This window comes from Amblyomma mixtum, chromosome 7 (genome assembly GCF_055824585.1).
Source record: "Amblyomma mixtum isolate Tamu chromosome 7, ASM5582458v1, whole genome shotgun sequence".
Classification (NCBI taxonomy): Eukaryota; Metazoa; Arthropoda; class Arachnida; order Ixodida; family Ixodidae; genus Amblyomma; species Amblyomma mixtum.
Window position 1 is genome coordinate 50,219,023 of NC_143018.1, and position 20,960 is coordinate 50,239,982.

Consider the following 20,960-nt stretch of genomic DNA (forward strand, 5'->3'; position numbering starts at 1 on the left):
CATCGGGCTGCGTTGACCAAAGGCGCTGGTTTTCGGAGAAGACGCAAGGAACGCTGGTGTGGGGGCGCCTCTAGAGACTGCGTCGCCGTGAACAAAAGCAGCTAATCCCCTTTGCCGAAGATTCTGAAAGCTGCGCTTCTACCGAACTGCGCTCTCCCGTGGATCGGAGGAGACAGCGAGCGGCGGCGCCAACTCATCGCCCGCTTGCCCCTGAGCAGCCCGACAAAGCGGGGTGGACACGGCTGATTTGTCCTTCCCTCCTGAAGAGTTCATCGGTGGCCGGCGTAACGAAGGCGAAAACAAGATGCCCTGTGCACTGTCTGCCTCCGTGTCGCTATCTGTCTAGAGATCAAAGAAACAGGCACCCATCTCAAGGCGGCTCGAAACACATGCTCGCCGGTGCCGCTGTATGTCTGCAACAGGTCGCCCTTCAACAGAGCTAACGATGGTGTGGTTTGAAAACGGCGTAAAGACGCGTGTCCGGACGCGGCATTTCGCAGATGTGACCCAAAGCGTGGAAGCGGGGCTGCTTTTACCCTTTTGGCTGAGCGCACCACCGCCCCTGGCGTGCGGCCATCACTCACGGTTCGAGTGAGTGATTTTCCAGGGGGGTGCAGCCGCCCCCCCTTGCCCCCCCCCCCCTCCGGACGCCCATGGATCCTGTATAAATCCCACCAGTTGCATAGTGCATTGAAACCCCACACCTCTATAACCCCGCGCGCATTCGCCGGTAATCCGATCCCCGCTTTCAGATGCCGAGTGACGTGTCGCTGGTCATTTCTTTTTCCTTTTTGGAAGCAGTCTCGCTGTTCCGACGCCAATGTGCGTTCCCTCCTCGCTTACATTTGTGTTGTTCTTCCAGCAAGCCTAAACTGGACGCTCGTCACGGGCTGAATGGAGCCACCTCATAAGGCTTTACTGCATTTCCACATTTTTAGCATTTTTTTCCGGGGGCCGCAAGGCAATTTATAAATTGACCTTTGGATAACCCGGGCATTTCTTCCAGTCCCTTGAATTCAAAATTAGGGAGGTTTTACTGTCCATCATGTTATTTTTTGTTGCAGTCTTGTCACTTTATGGATTTCAGTTTGCATGACATCTTTAGAGGTTGGATACTGTCATGCTGTCTAATCAAGTAATAAACATTTCTGTGCACATCATGTTTTTTTTTTATACGGTGCTGAGGAAGTCTAATTTTGTTTATTTTAGTTGCAAAGACCATATACTATTCTGAAAAAAAATAACTGCTTGTTTATCATTTTCTAAAATATTTTTTTTGTACTGAACAGATATTCAATTACATTCGAAGCCATTTTTTTTCTTCATATTCCTATTCTATTCGTATTTGAGAATTTCAATTCACAGCACATCCGTAAAAATAACCTAACTCATTCTAGATGATAACAGATCTTCTGGGTGATGCGAGAATTGCAACAAAAACATCGCATTGCTCACCTTACACCTTCTCCGTTCCCTCTCATCAGCACCTGCGTTGTGTCAGCTCCTTTATGTGTACTTGTTTTGTGCTGTTCGCTTCTCTTTGCATTATAGTCACCAATTTTTTTTTAAACGAACGAAGTGAACCGACACCCAGTGTAGAACTCTTTCATTATCCTCTATCCTCTGGGCTCTTTGGCAGTGCTGGCAAATGGAGGAGTGGCACTCTTCTGTCTTTGCATAGTAATTAAAATGTGTCTTTGCTGTGTTAATGGTATGGCCAAAATTTGTTGCTTGCTGTGAGCCAAGGTTTTGAAAGGCAAAATTACTTCGTCAGTTTTTCCATGCAGGTTGCATTAGTAATTTGAGGCAACGATCATGTAGAGGTTGAGCATACATCTCATGTGCAAGAGGACTGGGGTTCATATCCTGCTGCTGCACAGTTTTCCACCAGGTTTTGAAAAAAAAAACTCCGTATGTCGATGTAATTGCATAACCAGGTCTGTGGTGAGGCCTGATCTCGGCGACCAGAACCGACAGTGCACCCCCTCACCAGAGTAGGATTTGGCCACCCTGGTGTAGTACTTGGCCATGGCCTTCTATGAACAAATAAGGCATCAGCTACAAGTTTATGGAAGCACACGCACCTGTCTGGTTTCAAAGAGATGAAGACAAACACTTAGGGACTACTGGATAGACCTCATTCTTGTTCCTCACAATTGTCTCTGTCTTCATTTTTTTCTGACCAGTCTGGTGCATTACTCCTTAAACACTGTATAAACACGTGTAAGAGCTGCACTTTTCTTTCCAGATTTGAGGGCCAATTTTTGGAGTGCAGCCCATGTATGCATTATGTGAAAAGAAGTTGTTTCTTTTTTTTTTTTTCAAGTAAAAACAACTCACCAACCGGAATGAGCGGCATTTATTCTACGCTCAGTCATCGTCACTTGCCTGTTCTTTCGACACCGAGCAGGTGTTGTGTACCGATGCGCGTTCATCCCACAAGAAGTTGTCTTAGTGCTGTCCAAGTTGTTCGAGATTCCAGTCACCTTGAAACTGCAGGATGCAATGTCTGTAGACAGGGAGTTCCACACACACGGACAAGATCCAGCCAAGCACAGCTGTGAGAGGTGCCCTCTTGAGCTACCCAGTCGTGATCTGCTCGGGATTGCCATTTGCTATCCGTTCTATGTACTTCCTTCGGAATTCATTCTTAAAAGGCCGATTGATGCTGATGTCCAGGGGTTGCAGGATGCCGGTGAAACCGCCCAGAACGGCCATGTCTGAGCAGATACTGATGCTGATATGGATAGCAGGAGTTTGTGGAGGTGGAAAATAGTGATGATGATGATGATGACAGATGGCCTTGCGCGCCATCTGGTGGCGGTGCCTGAAAGTTCTTGTGTGCTCGCATTTCAAGGTTATTTCTGCCTGGGCAGTTGAGAGGTTGGGTGCGGTCGTTATGACGATCTTTCTTATTTATTAATATTTCCTTTGGGAGAACAGGGTGCAGCCTGTACACAGGCATGGCCCTTAATCACTTTATAGGTATGAGCAATCAACTGGTCACAGACCCTGTGAGCAGTGACAGTTTAACTACATGAAGCTGCATTCTTCTTCTTCTTATTCACAGATGCCACGGAAGAAAACGAGGACCTGTTCTACACGTTGCCTGAAGAAGATCATAGCTCGCTGGCTGTCGTGGACGACTGGGAAAACTTTTGGGAGAAGAATGGTGACAACCTCGTCTGGCAGTCCTGGGTGCAACGGTATGGCGAGTACATCGCCCCAGAGTACTTAGAAAAGGATGCGGCTGGAGCAAATGACCAGCTCATCAAGCCGACTGCAGAAGAAGGCTGTGCGGGCACCGTGCTAGAAGGTGCAGATGCGGGAGGATGTGCCGGAGGTGCGAATTCGACCGGTGTGTCTTCTGGCGAGGTTGCGGAAAGCCATGCTGAAGCAGAGGTGGAGAGAAGCGGCGAAGGACCTTTCCGGCCTGACCAGTCACACAGCAATAACACCTGCAGTAGTACAGGTGAAGGCAGACAAGATGAACATCAGGTGCCGCTTTGCAGCAACCGTGGTAGTGACACATTGGATGGAGATCATCCACAATCCGGTGGAGATGCGGCTGCAACTGACAAGACGGACGACGAATTGTGGAAGGAAGTTTGGGACAGCCATTACGTCGAAGTGTACAATCATTACTGCAGCTTGTTCGGCCAAAACAGCAAGAGTGGTGATTACACGCAGTATTCGGAGCCTGGTCAGGGAGAGACTCCTACGGCAAATGGCGATCAGACAGAGTTGTCTGCATCCAGGCTTACAGATACAGGGCAGGCGAATCTTCATTGTGACATCAACAGCAGTAACAGTGGTAGAGATGTCTCTGATACAGTTTGTCCGGAAACTGCAGGTTATGAGGACAGTGGTAAAAGCGTGGCCACTAACAGTGGTAGCGTTGACAAGGATATTCATGGTGACTCGCCTATGAACAGTGCTTCACCATCTCATTGTGACATCAACAGCAGTAACAGTGGTAGAGATATCTCTGATACAGTTTGTCCGGAAACTGCAGGTGATGAGGATGGTGGTAAAAGCGTGGCCACTAGCGGTGGTAGTGTTGACAAGGATATTCATGGTGACTCGCCTATGAACAGTGCTTCACCATCTCATTGTGACATCAACAGCAGTAACAGTGGTAGAGATGTCTCTGATACAGTTTGTCCAGAAACTGCAGGTTATGAGGACAGTGGTAAAAGCGTGGCCACTAACAGTGGTAGCGTTGACAAGGATATTCATGGTGACTCGCCTATGAACAGTGCTTCACCATCTCATTGTGACATCAACAGCAGTAACAGTGGTAGAGATATCTCTGATACAGTTTGTCCGGAAACTGCAGGTGATGAGGACGGTGGTAAAAGCGTGGCCACTAGCGGTGGTAGTGTTGACAAGGATATTCATGGTGACTCGCCTATGAACAGTGCTTCACCATCTCATTGTGACATCAACAGCAGTAACAGTGGTAAAGACATCTGTGATGCAGTTTGTCCAGAAACTGCAGGCTGTGAGGACGGTGGTAAAAGCGTGGCCACTAACAGTGGCAGTGTTGACAAGGAGATGCATGGTGGCCAGCTTGTGCCTGGTGATGGTGGGGTCAATGGGGGAATCAGCATCCTACCTGAGAACGAGTGTGATGAGAAGCTGATGAAACAAATGGGCTTGCCTGTGCAGTTCGCTTCAGCACCTGGCAAGAAGAAAAGACCAAAGAAGAAAAAATGTATGCATTCCTTTTAGTACTACACTTTTTATGGTTTGTATTGCAGTAATCATCCAGGTGGGCGGCACTGGGCGAGCAAAGGTGCATTGAAATTGCTATCAGTTTAGTGCCAAGTTGGTGGCGTTTTAAAAGACCTTAGCATGCCCAGTTGGTTGCAAAAAAATAGGGCTGTTTTTATGTGCATAATGAATGCACTTTTCTTGCCAAAGAATTTAATGAAAATTTTAGGAGTGCATTCATTTTGACGAGCATTATATATTGGCAAGAATTTGTTTTTACAAACGAAATGGGTGTGTTCATTATTGATTGAAGCCATTGTGCTAGGAGAAAATGTAGTAATCAGTAAATTAAAAAAATATAACACCTTGTTCTGTACTTTATGGGAGGAGGCTGAGCGTACATTAGCTCTCTGCATGTTGTAGTGTTGCTGACCGTGCTATGTAATTTAAGCTCACTCATGAGTGCAGTGTATTTTGTTGCACTCCTATCTTTGGTGCATTTGATGTACCCTATCATTGTGGTGAATACCATATTTACTCGCATAAGTTGCATACTATTTTTTTTAAAATTAAGACTTCAAAAAGGGAGTGTGCATAGCGTGTAAATAAGGTCATAACATGCATAACGTGAAGGTCATAACGTACAATATGTACCACATAATGCCGTCCATAGATCGATCCCCAACTCGCATCCCTTGCTGGCCGAAAAAATGGTTGACTCCAAGTATGAGTCGATGTGTACTCCTTTCTAACCACACCGCATGCATGGCATGACGGCATGACATGGCATGGCATGGGATGGCATGACGGCGCATGTGCAGCTCAAAACAAACATGCGATGGTACAGTTGCAAAGCCGGGAGTCAGCGGCGAATGAAGATAAAACGGTGCCATCACATGCGAACCTGCTGACTAGTGACAAACCGAACAGCAAACAGTTTGGTAGTTTTGAATTCCGGCGCATGCTGGAGATTGCCAAAAGTTTGCACTTGCAATTATTCCTCCAGGAAAGCGACTGCCAGAACTAGCGAGCCTGTTAAACGGTGCGCAGTTCATCCCCTCACCACTCACACCTTTCGCAGTTGCATACGGTGATGCAGCCACATGACTCATCACATTGCGTGCACTCACATGCGTGCTGGTGCAGCAGGGATTGTAAAGTACGCGAATAAAAGTTTTGTTTTATAAACGCGAGCAATGAATTAGGGGTGCGCAAATTACGATAGTAAACATGACTTACAAAAGGTGGAAGGGTGAAGGAAAATTGAAAGCTGCCATATGGAGCAGCACCATTTCAAAACCTCTTTGCCTGAAATTGGAAATTCCAGAAAAACCTTGAAATTCTGCGTGTTCTCCGGGGCTGTCGTTATTACATCAGAGAAGGTTCATTGAGTTGGGGATTTCTTTAAAGCCTGTCTTCTCTGGGTGGATCGTGTCATTCGTAAAAGTCTGCAGGGATTCTTAAGACTGCTTACATGTGTGAAGGCTTAAGCCTACCTGCTCACACCGTGAATGCAGTTGCTTCTCAGTGCGACGTGATACAACCCAATGCCACACAGCTGGCAATTCTACCTCTGCATGGCTCTTTGTAGTCGCCGCCGCTACGCCATCGTATCCTTTCTGATCTGCATGCTAACTTCGTGAAGGCAGGCCGCTGTACCGTAGCCCGCGCTTCGCCTTAAAGGGGCTGCGAAACACTGCCTGGGGGAATACCGGCTATACTTCAGGTGGGTTCTTTATGTCACACAGATGCTGACTTAAAAAGAATTACAGGAATCGATGCACAGGAACGGAAGTTATTCAGTGAAGAAATTTCAAAATACAAGCAAACAAAACGCTGCCCTCAACTCGATTTTGGCGGGGCTTCCCACTCCTATTTCGCTCTCCCAATGACGGCACCTGGCGCAACCAATCAAAACAGCCAGCCAGAGCACGTCGCGGAAGTTTGTACTCCATGGTTGCCTGCTCTCTGTGAGACTGGCAGCGTGGTTTCCATGCCAGAGCGCCCCTGGTGGTGTATTTTTATTTTACTTGCTTTGCAGGGCTTTTATCTAAGACAAACAAATTGTTTTTGTTGATCTAATATAAAACGCAGACAGGTGACAAAATGTGTCTCTATTTATTCACACAATTTTCAGGGTATTTACTGTTTGTCCGGTCATCAAGCTCGCGCCATGTGATGTCATATCCGCTGCTAAAAACCCGCCACTGTGTGGCGACACCATCAGAGCCATGAAGTTGTTTTTGGGAGGACATTAAAATATTAAAAAACGGAATGTACGCGGTATTACAGACGCTAATAGCACCATTATAACTCACTGTATGCAATCAACAGGCAAAACAGTTAACTAAGATTGTGTTTCTGGGCCCCTTTAAGGACATGACGCGATAGCTAATGGGTTAATGCCCATAAATGCAGAATTGGTCAGTCTCTAATTGACATTCATAGATCCCTTAGAGTCTTCACCACTCCTGGCTCAGTGGTGCAGTGGTTAAGTGGTGTGGTGCGCCACTGCCCTTGAATGACTGGTGCTGCCACTGGTGGGCCTTGTGCGATCTAGCTTGTCCTGAGCAACCTCGCACGACTAATAATTAATTTAACCAGCACCTGCCAGGTTGCATGAGGAAGCCATCGTTGATGGGTACCATCGAGTGTTAACACCCTTCCAGCTCTTCAGTACCCCAGTTCTTCACTCCCCATTATTGTGAACAATGTCCCATGTGGTAGCTGGTATTATTGAGCCAACAAAGGTTGTAGATTCTTTGCATGGTACCAGGACGTGTTAACCTACCATTATCAGTGTGTGCCATTCTTCTCAGTAATAAGAAAGTGTTTTTCGTTTAATTTTTTTCTGGTGCATCTGACATGGGGTGTGTTGTCTTCAAGCAGCTTCCAAGCAGCCATCAAAATTGAAGACAGGAGAGACGCCAAGCTGGGATGAATACTGGCTCTGCTGTGGGAGCAGCCTCCTGTGGGACTCGTGGACTGAAACCTACCCCGAGTTCTTGGAGCCCCTGTTTCTGAAAACGGTGAAGCTTGACAAGACACTGCCAGACGCCAACGAATGTCTTCGGAGGTACGGTTCCTCCCCCAGAGCGGACGAAATCCCAGCCTCGCTGCCTGACAGCGGTTCCGAACAACAAGAAGCGAGCTTGTGGCAGAAACTGTGGAATGCCCACTGCATTCGAGTGTGTGGACTTGAGTTTGAGAAGTATCAACGTGTCATCTGTGAAGAACAGTCCGTTGTCGAGTCAAAAAGTGAGAGGTGCATTGAAGAGTGTGTTGGCGCTGAGAGTGCGGATAACTCTGCATCGGCACAAAGCGACGGACAGGAGTCGGTTGGTGTGCGACAGTGCCCAGCGGGTTCTAAAAACAGCGGTCAAAGTGCCTCACCAGACTCGCATGAAACGCAGTGCGCCAGTGGTGATGGTGGAGCTGGTTTTTCTGGTGGTGCCGGTGCTTCTACAGACAGTACTGGTGGCGGAAACACGAAAAATGGCAGCAGTGATGATGGTGACGAGCCACCAGATGAGAGACCGGTAAAGATAAAGAAGAGGTGAACCATTTTTGCGCCTTGCATAATACTTGCGCTCTAACTTCCACTAGAAAGCATGAGAGAAAAACCTTCAAGCATGTCTATTAGCACCACGGTTGTCAGCCTGATGTTTGCAAATATCTTTTGCTGGAGTGCCTTGCTTTTGAATAACTTCTGTTCTGCTTTTGGGCTGGGAACTTGGGTAGCTTTGTCTCATTACTCTGCTTCTATTAATGCACATACGGTCTCACATAAGCCAGTGTGGGCATTAAAGGGAAAACTGTCATTACGCTTGTAATGAAGTCTCTTTTTTTTTCAGAAAACTAAAATTCCTAACGACAAAAGTGACAGGCTCTGTTCATTTTGCGAGTGAATACAGCAGTTGCAGCAAGAAATGTCGAGGAGGTGCCAATATGCTGTTACCGTGTAACCATAAATAGGGCTCGATTATCTAAAGGAATTGATGACTGACAAAAACTTGTCGTGAGGTTATGGTAAAAATGAAAAGATTTCTTTTTATATTGCTAAGATCAGGCATGTTACTATTGGACAAAATATGTGGAAGTTTATTTAAATCAATGCAGTAAGTTGCAAAGGACCTGAAGCATTGTTTTGTGACATAAGTTTGCTACTAATGGAGCATCACCATCACATATCGGTGTACAAAGCTGTTGTTGAATGTGTTGTGTATTTTTTCTTCAAGAAGTTTGTTATATGTGATTAACGCTTGCATTCTTTTGCTGATGTAAGAAGAGAATTTAATCTGAAAGAGAACTGGCGTTGGCATTGACAGTTAAAATGACGAAATAGTGGCAGCCCTCTCACAACATGATAGTGCTTGCTTTTGTATGCATGCTTGCTTAAAAATGCTTTCTGTGAAAGATTGCTTCTTTTTTGTTGTGAATGAAACATTTTTTTTTTCTGGTCAGCCACGTTTGTTTTCAGTTTCTCTCTTTTGCTGGCATGCAGTCTCCATTACGCTCACTTTTAATCATCTCTCGCATTGGTGTACTTAAAGGGAGATTCTGTTTTTTTTTTTTTTTTACATTTTGAGCTGATAATCATATCATATTTCATAGAGTCCTCCCTCTCTGGTACAAAAAACCCTTTTTTAGATACACGAAGCGAACATATTTTAAAAGCCGCAAAAATTAAACCAAGACGGAAACTGGATTCCTGCCAAATTACGATGCCACGACTGACCAAACTAAGATGTCACGGGTACTATCACAAAACCTGTCTTGTGCGCATTGATTGGCTAAACTGGTGACTGTGTGACAGCTTGGATCATTATTCGTCTGAAATGACCAAAAACAAGCTTGAAATTTTGTCTTTCAGCAAGCTTGGAGCGAATATCGATGGGCATGCAGCTTGTGACTTCGCGCACAAAAGGCTGCCCGTAGACACTCCCCCGATTGCGGCCACGAAATTGTAAAATTTTAAATTATTAATTTGCGCTGGAAAAGGTAAAAAAAAAAACATAGTTGCCCTTTAAAAAAAAATGTGTCGGGCGATAAACAAATTCATCCCAAAAAATTTTTTAAAATGTTTTTAACAGTGGTTGTGGAATTGAACTCTTTAGAGACTAAGCATTTTTTTTGCACTGAAAATGATTAGCACCCTAGAAAGTAGGTTGTCACTGCCCTGAACATTCATTGCTGTCTTGTCAAAGTGCTGATCGTTATTGTCCGCAGTTCCTTGTAAAAACTAATTGACTTGATGCAGCTGTAATCAGCGTTTGTATTACGGGTTTCATTTCTCGGCCTTTCCAGAGCTCTGACATTGTGTATTGCTGTTTGAAGGCAATAATAAGTTGTGCGCCTACCACTTAGGCAAACCTGATTAAATTATGTGCTGGAGAAATCATAAGCTTCAGTAATGCTTTTCAGAATTGGTTGGTAGGTGACTGTGAGTATTTACCAATTTTAGTGTTAGGCGGTATTGTAAAAGTTTATTTCACTAATTAATTACTGTTCAACAGTCGAAAAAACGAAGTAATCAGTTCCCTTCGATGCGGTAAGTGAGGCATAAGAGCTCCCGACTTTCTTTTCAGGGCAGGTACTTCTCAAGAGAGTTGCATATCATACGTTACTCCAGTGTCCGCCTTAGAGGAAAGTTTAATAGAATGTGCTGTGGGAGACATAGATCTTAGTTCTGAGGATTTGCCAACAGGAAACATCCAGATTGGGTACATATTTTTCCCAAAGTTCAATGTACCTTAAATGGCTTTCTTCACTGCTCCATAGAACCAAACTTCGCTCTCTGCTTTTGCATTGCACATGAAGAGCTTTTGAAACAGTTTTTGTGATGACCAGAGTTTAAAGTAACCTGCCATACCCAACTAAAATGTACACCGTGTTCTGACTGTCCATGTGCATACGTTGTTATTGAAAGTACTGCTGGTTACGCTAGCTAATGGCGCTCCTTACTTGCAGTCATGAAGAGGACATCAACTCTGATGAAGAGGATGCATTCAAAGCGCTCATATCTTACGGGATATCACTAAAAGAAAGCCTCAAGTAAGTTGTTTTTCGTTCACTGGTTTAACACATGCATCGCTCTTTTTTTCCCTTGATCAGAGTAGTGCATCAGCATTCAAGCACTGTGCAGCATTTCACTGACTGGCTGATCACTCCAGCAGCCTTAGTGTTTTCTGCACTGTGGGATCTAGTTGCCTCATTTTTATTAATGATGTTGCTGTTCGCACTTTGACTAATCTTCTCATTACTGTTTCTCCTGAAAGTATGATCGCATATCGCAAGGGTGGAACTCCTATACCATTTGCACCATGTTGTGCAGTAAGGATTTTTTGATGCCACACTGCACCATAGAGGGCAATTGCGCTTTAATTACTGGCGCCAATTCTGTGCTACGGAGGAAACCATGCGCACAAGAAAAAAAAAATGCTTGAGCCTTACCAAAATTTGTATCATCCGTAATCGCATCATCGAGATTTTCCTTTACCGTGCGTAGTAGCCAGCAGCATGAAAGAAGGAAAAGATGACAATCTTCCAAAAAAATCGTCACCACGGTCTGTGAATAGATGGTGACGAAAGTCACATGGGTGCGCCTGGTCCATGGGCGCATGAAAATCACATGGGTGCGCATTTTGCCCGGTCGTTTTTAGCAACAGCCACAAACCGAGTCGTAGCTACTATGGCTGGAGAGGCTGTGGTGTCTCCCTGCAGTAGACCTGGAGAAACATAAACAAGGAGACCTTGTGCAGACACTTTCTGTAGGGACCGTACTTACTGCCCTGCTGCTTGCTTACTCTTTTCCGTGCTCAGATAAGAAGTGGCAGCCATTTTGTTCATGCGCTGTTAGCAACAGCTTTGTTGTTATGGGGGGAGGTTGTGCTTCCGGCTTCAGCAAAAGTGACTTCAGGGTCTCTCTCGTTTTCTTTCATCATGGTCGGTGGCAACTGCCATTGTGCATAGAGACACACCGGGGTTAGTTGGAAAATGGTGACAAATGGGTATCGTGTTGTTACTTTAATCAGTGAAACTCAACTGGCGTAAGCGAAAAAGTAACAGTGATGTAATGTGAAGGCAAGATAACCGCTGGTCCTTAAGGGTAACGGAGTGGATTCCAAGAGAAGGCAAGCGTAGCAGGGGGCAGCAGAAAGTGAGGTGGGTGGATGAAATTAAAAAGTTTGCGGGGATATGGTGGCCGCAACTGGCGAATGACAGGGTTAATTGGAGAGACATGGGAGAGGCCTTTGCCCTGCAGTGGGCGTAGTCAGGCTGATGATGATGATGATGTCATGAATGCGGCTGCATTTGGTGCAAGCGTGTAGCCTTTTTTTCCATGCACAGATCTGCTCATTTGTTCCATCATTTTGTAACTACGGAGACAAATAGCTTTTGTTGTGTTTAAGTTAGTTAAAATCGGTCACGCAAATAGAAATGACGGATTGTTTTCTGAATTTAGTAAGTCCTGTCGACAAGACACAAGTTGCTTGCCTTGTTTCTGGATGTTTGACTTTTGCAAGTGCATTCGGGTCAAGGCGCTCGGTCAATGCCCAATGAAACAGAGCAGTATTTGAGAGTGGTAACATGCGTGTGGCAAAAAAAAAAAAAGAAATTGGGTGGCTTAAAACCTGCCACACACAATTGCAAAAGAGGCAATTATGGAAGGGCTTCGACCACAATCAGTGAAATACCAGCGACGATAAGAAAACGCCTCACGTCATTGGGGATTCGCAATTATCTCTCCGCACTGTATGATATCCTTGTGGTACATTAGAGGCATTAACTGCTACGCCCTGCTTTGAGAGGGCATGGACAGGCATCTTTTGTCTTCTTCCCGATAAGATAGGGACTTAATTCATTGACAGTGGAAGAGAAATATACATGCACACCAGTGGAAAAAAAAAATATTAAGGTCATACAACAACATTCAATCGTCATTTCATGCGCAAACGCGTCACCCGAAGTCCGCTGCGCTCCGTCGGTGGTGGTGGTAAGAAAGCCTCTTGATGTCATTACGGAATACTAGCTTCAGCATGAGTTTTTACCTGTCATGACCCTTGTTGGGGCACATACGGATTATATTCGCCCATGCAATGGTCACAGTTCAGTGGCTGTGCATGCTGTGAACGTATGAGCTGATCTACACACTCCCCCAGAATGCAGTTCGTGCTAAAAAAACCACACACAGTCACAAAAAAAGTCACAAAAGTCACAAAAAACCACACTGTAGGTGCTTCCAGCCTGCTCAAAAACTTTGTTTTTCCTGCTGCAAGCCTGCTCCAATGTCCAGTTTTTCCTGCTTCCAAGCCACAGTTTGTCAGTTCCACCCCTGATGTCATTATTATCACAAGTATAACCATTAGCTGGGTGACTGTGTGGGTCCTGTTTCCAGAGGCATCAAACTGGGACCAGGCTCAGCCAAGTCCCATGTACAGAACAAGAAAAAACGCAAGAAGCTGCGCAAGCAGGGGCACAGTTTCCCCAACACAACGACAGATCAGCCACCGCAAGAGATGGCCACAGGTATGCGCCGCTCAGCGCTCTGCTGCTTCCATGTGTGGCCGCATGATGTGGAATTCTATCTTATGTTTTGTTTCACGTAGTTAGCATTCATGAGCATCACTGTATACCATTTTGCTGTTCTCACATCATGGTTCTAGTAAACTGAGGATAGTGTTGCCAGCTCAAAACGAAATAAAGTGCTAATGAGGAATGCACAGTTACAGCAGCAAAAGTTCATGGGATGCATGTGCTAGCGAACAGATTTATTGTCGCACTGCCTCGTGGCCCAGTAGCCTGGTATTGGTATAGCCGGATTGAGCATACAGGTCCTCTCTCATACTCGGGCATTTTAGATGATTGGCTTGTGTGAGTTAGCTGAAATAAATTTTTTGACACAAAATTTAGCCATTGTGGCAGCCGAGGTGGTCTTAAAATGGTTTAAAAGAATCTAGCAGCAAACAGCAGTTTTTATACGAAAGTGAAGTGCGAATGTGACAGTGGTGTAGTAAACAATAATGTCTCTTTTAGTACTTGTTTCTTCTTTCTAATCTTTTGGTGGTCTGCTTGAAGTACTAATGCCAGACATCGGTCACTGCACAGAGGTAGGAACTCGTGTGACTTAGTAGGCCTTGCCGTTGTTTTTGGCAACAGACTCCTGTGACACAGCAATGCCGAGCCCTGTCCGAGAGAAGCCACACCTGGCCAAGTACTGGGCACAGCGGTACAGGCTCTTCTCCAAGTTCGACCAGGGCGTTCAGCTGGATGAAGGTGGGCTTGCACCTCACTGTGGTGTCCGATGAATGGAGTAATTGCCGTTAACATCTAATGGTGAGAGAGTGAGAGTTCTGTTTACGAAGAAAGGCAGAGAGGGTGTCCAGGCTTTGATATCTCTCTGGCTTGCTACTATGCATTGGGGGGAGGCAGGTGGAAAAAGGATTTTGTGTGGTGATGATGTGGACAGAAAAAAGGTACGGGCATATGCAAGCACATCACCAATGCACTGGATCACAGTTGTGGGTGCAGGCAAAAGGGCTACAAAGGAAAACTTTACAGCTATCTCAAACCTTTGTAGTGAAAGTAAACTTGGTTCTGGTCCAGGGCCATTCGCCTCTGAGTGCATTTTCGTTAAGGGGGGGAAGAGGGTCTTAAAACTAACTGTTTTTATTTATGGTTAGAATCTCATGAAATTTTTGCACACAGATGCGTTTTTCTCTTCTGATTCCAAATATGTAGTCATAATTGAGCTGGTCATCTGAAATCTTACAAAGTGTAGAATGTGCTTAGGCAATTTCTTGTGCTGCTTTAATAAACTTTCTGATTGCATTTTGTTGCTTTTAATTACATACATTGATAGCCATAGAGTTCCCATACCCGGTGACATTCTTCGTTTTTCTCTAAAGGCAAGTATGTCATCCTGATATACTATGTCGAGAGTAAAAGGTCACAGTAGTTGAGACTGCAACTCGTTAAACTTATTGTGTATTGCTATTTATATGTGGCCTAAAGAAAAAAAGTAAGAATGTCATCAGGTGTGGGAATTCGCTGTCTATCAATTCATGTAATTAAAAGCAACAAAATGCAATGGGAAAGTTCATTAAAGCAGCCTAAGAAATTACCTAATTACACTCTAGAATTTAAGATAACTTTTGATCTAAGACCACCAGCTCAATTATGATTACTTTTTTCAAATCAGAAGAGGAAAGCACATCTGTGTGCAAAATTTCATGAGATTCTAGCCATAAATAAGAAGTTTAGTTTTAAGACCCTTGTACCCCCTTAAAGGGAGCCTTAGTTTTTTATTTTTTGATTTAGTTGCACTTGCTTGCTAATTTGTGGTTGTTGTCAGAGCGGGTTGCAACTTCTCTCCTTTGCTGAGCGCGAACTGAAGAGTTGCCTTCTACTGCAGCATATGTACTTGGTTCTGAGCGTGGTGTAATCGTTGTGTTTGCCGTGCTGCCCTCTGCAGAGTCCTGGTTTTCCGTTACACCCGAGGCCATTGCCAAGCACATCGCTAGGCGCTGCAAAGCTGACGTCATCATTGATGCTTTCTGTGGGGCCGGTGGGAACACCATCCAGTTTGCTCTGTTCAGCCGCCGTGGTGAGTTGCTGTCAGCAAGATGTAATTCAAAGGGCCTTCACACGTCTATACCGTCCAAGAGCCAGGAAGGAAGAGAAAGGTTCTTTATTCAAGGCCAGTTCTAGGGCCTGTTGAAGAGGTGCGCTTATTTGCCTTGACCACCGGACAGTTAGGACACTGAGCCGTATCTAGCCATCCTAAGCAGCAGAGCATCGGAAGGGTGTTGTTAGTCTCCACTTTATGGAGGACATGTGCTTGTTCTCTGTTGAGTGACGAGTTGTTGGATGCAGCTGAGTAGAGATAGTCTAGGTTTCCTTGATGCTGTTGTAGCATTCATCTATTGGCTCTTTGTGTGGTGTTTGGAAATGGATGGTCTTGTAGGCTTTATCTATTGGCTGTTTGTGTGATGTTCGGTAACAGATGGTCTTGTAGCATTCATCAATTGGCTCTTTGTGTGATGTTCGGAAACAGATGGTCTTGTATCATTCGTCAGTTGGCTCTTTGTGTGATGTTCGGAAACAGATTGTCTTGTGCATTCATCTATTGGCCCTTTGTGTGATGTTCATAAACAAATGGTATTGTAGCATTCGTCTATTGGCTGTTTATGTGATGTTCAGAAGCGTATGCTCTTGTAGCATTTGTCCATTGGCTCTTTATGTGATGTTGGGAAACGGAAAACATGGGTTGAGGTAGCTCACACACTTTAAATGATGGCAATGTGGACCACAGTTAGACACTGCTGGGATAGCTGCAGAGCAAAGAAAAGCCTCTCTTGGACTCTCAGGCTTATGCACTCTGAGATTTGTTAAGACTTGCTCATACTCACTGTCGAGCTCACTCAGGCCCAGACCTGAGGTCGCATTTGGGTGAGCCCGCTCACATCTACCTATGGGCTGGCCAGAGCTGCATCATTGGTAATTTTGTTGCCCAAATTAAAGAAAAATTAAAGCACAAATTAAAGAAAAAGAAGAAAGAAAATATCCCCTATCCTCCTTGGTTTCCATGACTGTATGTCTTAACAAGTCCCTCTTTTTCCTTCCCTTGTCTGCTCTTGTGTAAGTGTAGTTTAATATGATACCCCTACATTTTATCTCTGTGCATTCAGGAAGTGCATCTTAGGTACACAGGAATCAGATAACTAACTGACTGGTCCCAAGAGGCAAATATATATATATGCAGATTTAATGCCTGTCAGAGTTAACTCTTGGGTAATTTGAACTTGAAGGAAACAAGAAATTTGTTTGAATTATGCCAAGCTTGAATTAGCAAGAGCCTTTTTATGCAATTGAAGTTGACGAGACAACTTTGAAGAAACTGGGGGTTCGAATGAAGAAAACTTAGGGGCTGGAAACACAGGGACGGAATGAAGCGGACAACATGTGCACTAATTTTCAACGAATGAGTAAAGTCAGTTGAAAAGCTAAGCCATGTTTTGTCCACTTCATTCCATCTCTGTTTTCCAAGTACTACAGTTTTCATCTTGAGCAACCAACTTGCCCAGACAACTACCCAGATCAGGTTCGAGTTAAGTGCGATAAAATTAACACGAGTCCAATGTACAGACATAGTGTTCCAAGTTGCACGTCGTAGAGCTTTAGAAACTAAGTTTGGAAATAACCTGCCAGTGATATTACCCGAAACAAAATTTATTTACTGCAGTTACAAGTGCTTGTATTCTCAAAGTCACTTGCAAGCAGATATCCTACCATCACGGCTAGTTAAAACTTACCTGCAACTTGCGGTTGTTTCGTGTGCAGTCATAGCGGTGGACATCGACCCCAGGAAGATCGAGCTGGCCCGCAACAATGCATCCGTCTACGGGGTGCTAGACAAGATCGAGTTTGTCGTTGGTGACTTCCTGGAGGTCGCACCGGGGCTGCACGGTGACGTGGTCTTCCTGAGTCCACCGTGGGGAGGACCATCGTACCAGGAGAAGGGGACGTTTGACCTCAAGGACGTGAAGCCTGACGTATATCCTTTGCTGCAAAGCCTGTAGCATGCTTTATTTCTGCATGGACGAAATGATGAGCTGGAAAACACTGCTGTGGACTCTGCCATTTCCATGTCGCTGAGGTTTCACCTTCTCCCTCCCTCAATACTGCTTGCAAAGCTAGAGGGATGGCCTGCCAGCTTGCATGTAGTCTACAGTGGTTAGGTATCCATAGAGTTTATGAACAGGGACAACCTTTGGAGCTTGCCTCCAGCAGTGTAGTATGTTCCTTCTGGAGAACATGCAGTGCCAGCAATGCTTGCCCAATGGTGCATAATCATGCAGTGCAGTCTCATTTTTACTCCTTAAAGGGGCTCAGAAACACATCTTAGTTGACTGTTTTGCCTGTTGATCGCATACAATGAGTTACAATGGCGCTATTAGCATCGGTAATACCACGTATATTCCATTTTTTAATATTTTGATGTCCTCCCAAAAACAAATTCATGGCTCTGAGTTCCCCATACAGTGGTGGGCTTTAGCAGCGGTTATGACATCACCTGGCTCGAGCTTGATGATTGGACAAACAGTAAATATACTCCAAATTGTGTGAATAAATAGCGACACATATTGTCACCTATCTGTGTTTTATATTAGATCAACAAATACAACTTGTTTGTCTTAGATAAAAGCCCTGCAAAGCAAGTAAAATAAAAATACACCACCAGGGGCTCTGGCATGGAAACGACGCTGCCAGTCTCAGCAAGAACGAGTTACAAAGAGCAGGCAACCATGGAGTGCAAACTTCCGTGACGTGCTCTGGCAGGCTGTTTTGATTGGTTACGCCAAGTGCCGTCATTGGGAGAGCGAAATAGGAGTGGGAAGCCCCGCCAAAATCGAGTTGAGGGCAGAGTTTTGTTTGTTTGTATTTTGAAATTTCTTCATTGAATAACTGCCGTTCATGTGCATCGATTCCTGTAATTCTTTTTAAGTCAGCATCTGTGTGACATAAAGAATCCACCTGAATTATAGCTGGTATCCCCCCAAGCAGTGTTTCGCAGCCCCTTTAATGCGATAGCATTACTAGGCTATGTCGGCGGGGTTGTGTGCACAAGACGTGTCGGCAGCAGTTGTGGGCAACTATCAAACGAATGGTTGTAATTGAAAGAGGATGATGCGAGGATGCTGCACAAAAAGAATTATGAAATCGGATGAATAGTTAATTAATTAGAGGCAAAAATGTTCAAAAAGTGGGCAGGGCCAGACCAAATGTGGCGCCAAATTTGAAAATGCCAGAAATGTGGGACCACGTGACCGGAAATGTGGGCGGAGCCAACGCGTGGTGCCAAATTTGAAAATCCGGAATGAATACTGAGGTTAAATGAGGGAAAATGTGTTAATCAAAGTCCAATCAATAATTCATGATTAAAGAATGTGTCAAGAGTGAATTAAGAGTTAAGGTACATTAATACCTGCGAGAGGTGCGGGTGTGAATAAAGGTGATTGAAATATGATTTAAGGTGAATTAATATGAATTAGTGACACATTACGGTGAATAAAAGTGAAGTAATTTGCAAATGAAGGTGAATTAATTATGAATGAAGTCGGCAATTAAGGAACCGATTAAAACACAAAAGCAACTTAAAATGAGGAGGCGTCATTGCTTTCGCATTACTGCAATGCAGGTTACTGCACTGATGTCGAATGTTTTATGTATTTGTTATTTTTGATAATGGCAGGCTTAAAGCTCCTAGCTTTTTGTGATCCCTTGAAAAATCCCTTGAAAAGCATTTTTTTGCGGAATTGTGTTAGCAGCCACGTTCTCATTCTTGTGTGTTATTTTTTGCTTGGAAGTTAGTGAGAACGGTAGAATGATCTGAATATGATTTAGTTAATAATCTCAACTCTCGGTAAACGGCTACTGATAGTTATGGCATTGGAATAACGCTGATATTCAGACAGTTACTGCGGGTGTTGAACTACGATAGCTTGTGCTGACTGGCTGCAGTAGCCAAAGCATTCGTGGTAATCATTTGTGGTAAAAAGTGGTTCTTGGAGCTACTTTCGACGAAGCAACGCATCTGCCACTTGTGAGATGTGCTTGTTGCGTGGGTCCTGAAACTGCAGAAAGTACAATTGTGAGCAACCTTGGAGATCTGTCATTATTGGGAGAGTAGCGTGTTGTTCATTTGGACATGTCAGGCTGCAGTTAAAGCGCCATGATATCTCTGCATTTGCATGAGAGCCAAAACCATGGCCAAAAAGTTTCTTCTCTTTGCTTACAAGTCACAGTACTAATCTTCTAGAAATATTCTGTCAAGGCATATTATCAAGATGCAGGTGTCACAGGAATCAAAGCATTGGTTGAATTTACTGCTGGTGAGCACTTAGTGTGCAGGTAACTTTAGAAAGATGCAGTGCTGACAGGAAAGCTTTCTTTAAAAACAGTACATGTTCAGTTCATGATGTATATATTTTCTTAAAGTAATCACTTTTTTTAGCTTCTCCACCGTACTGTCTTTTGCAACTTTTGTCAGCTATTGCTAGTACATGTCGTACAAATATGTCATATACTTATGAGTGCTACTGCAGCGACTCGGTGACTGAGCTGTTCTGCAGCTCAGCATGAGTTTGCAGTTTGGACTCCTACCTGTAATGGCCACATTTCAATAGAGTAGAGAAACGAAAAATCGCGAGGACACTTTGGCAACTAAAGTGTTGAGAGGCGAAAGCTGAGGACACTATACCGTGACGACTTCCGGTGGATGCGACGTCACACCGGTCCCGTGGCTATATCGATACCCAAATTTTGCATCTTTCAGGGATCTTAAGTGCTAATTATGCCTAATTACACATTTTTCCATCTAATCTGACACAAATGCGACGTTTTTCCGGCCATTCTGTGATAATTTTCACTATGCCATGACGACTTCCGGTGGATGTGACGTCACACCGTTCCCGTGGCTATATCGACGTCCGTGCTATTTTTGCCTATAATTAATTAACTAATTAATCTACAGTCATCAAACTTGGATTCTGGGTTCATTTTTTCCTCCTCTATCTGAAGCAACCATTGGTTTTCTTGTATCATTTTTAGTTCCCCAGTTAAATGCGTGTGACAAGCTTTGTTAATGGAGGACAGTATGAGTCATTAAAGGCTTTTGCCTTAAAACCCCTCTGTACTGAGCGTTCAGAACCAAAGCTGGTTGGAATAAGCATGTCGCTTTTCACCGTCACTTGCATGCATGCTAGATCAGGTGCAACTTTACCATGTAAAAATTACTTAATCTAACTAATTTTTTGTCGTGTAGTATGTAGAGTGCCTCGAGGCTACTCGCACCGTTTCGCACCTTGCTCGGTAGAGCACACTGGTGTGGCCTCTGTATTGTTGGGCACCTGTCCTTGACTCCTGTCGCACCTTCCAGACGTTTGCGCTGTGCAGGAAGATCACCAACAATGTCGCACTGCTGGTGCCAAGGAACACAGATGCCGAACAGGTGGGTGTGCCACTCGCATTAGTTTCTGTGGTTGGTGGTGGTGGCTGTTGCCATGTTTCGCATGTGGCGCTCTTTGTGGGAAGAAAGGTTTTTTTTTTTTTGGTTGAGGCAGGGCAGAGATGTTAATTCTAGTTTTGTATGTTATCCACTTCACAATTTTGGGGCATTCTGTTTTTGTTTGCGTTTGTCTGGCCACATCTGGATGACAGTTTTAGTTGACCATTGCATTTAA

The 20,960-nt window shown here is 44.5% G+C and overlaps 1 protein-coding gene across 2 annotated transcripts in view; it reads left to right on the forward strand.

Annotated features, from left to right (window-relative positions):
• The window catches only part of Tgs1 (Trimethylguanosine synthase 1), a 35,846-nt gene that overhangs the window by 12,211 nt on the left and 2,675 nt on the right, over nucleotides 1-20,960 (forward strand). Inside the window, exons 4-11 of one of the 2 annotated variants that reach the window (XM_089552555.1) lie at nucleotides 3,071-4,717; nucleotides 7,603-8,272; nucleotides 10,687-10,770; nucleotides 13,115-13,245; nucleotides 13,876-13,992; nucleotides 15,191-15,322; nucleotides 17,059-17,272; nucleotides 20,650-20,728. In XM_089552555.1, coding sequence (XP_089408681.1) covers nucleotides 3,071-4,717; nucleotides 7,603-8,272; nucleotides 10,687-10,770; nucleotides 13,115-13,245; nucleotides 13,876-13,992; nucleotides 15,191-15,322; nucleotides 17,059-17,272; nucleotides 20,650-20,728 — 3,074 coding nt within the window. The remainder of the gene's footprint in view (nucleotides 1-3,070; nucleotides 4,718-7,602; nucleotides 8,273-10,686; nucleotides 10,771-13,114; nucleotides 13,246-13,875; nucleotides 13,993-15,190; nucleotides 15,323-17,058; nucleotides 17,273-20,649; nucleotides 20,729-20,960) is intronic. The other variant, XM_089552556.1, reaches the window with a different exon arrangement.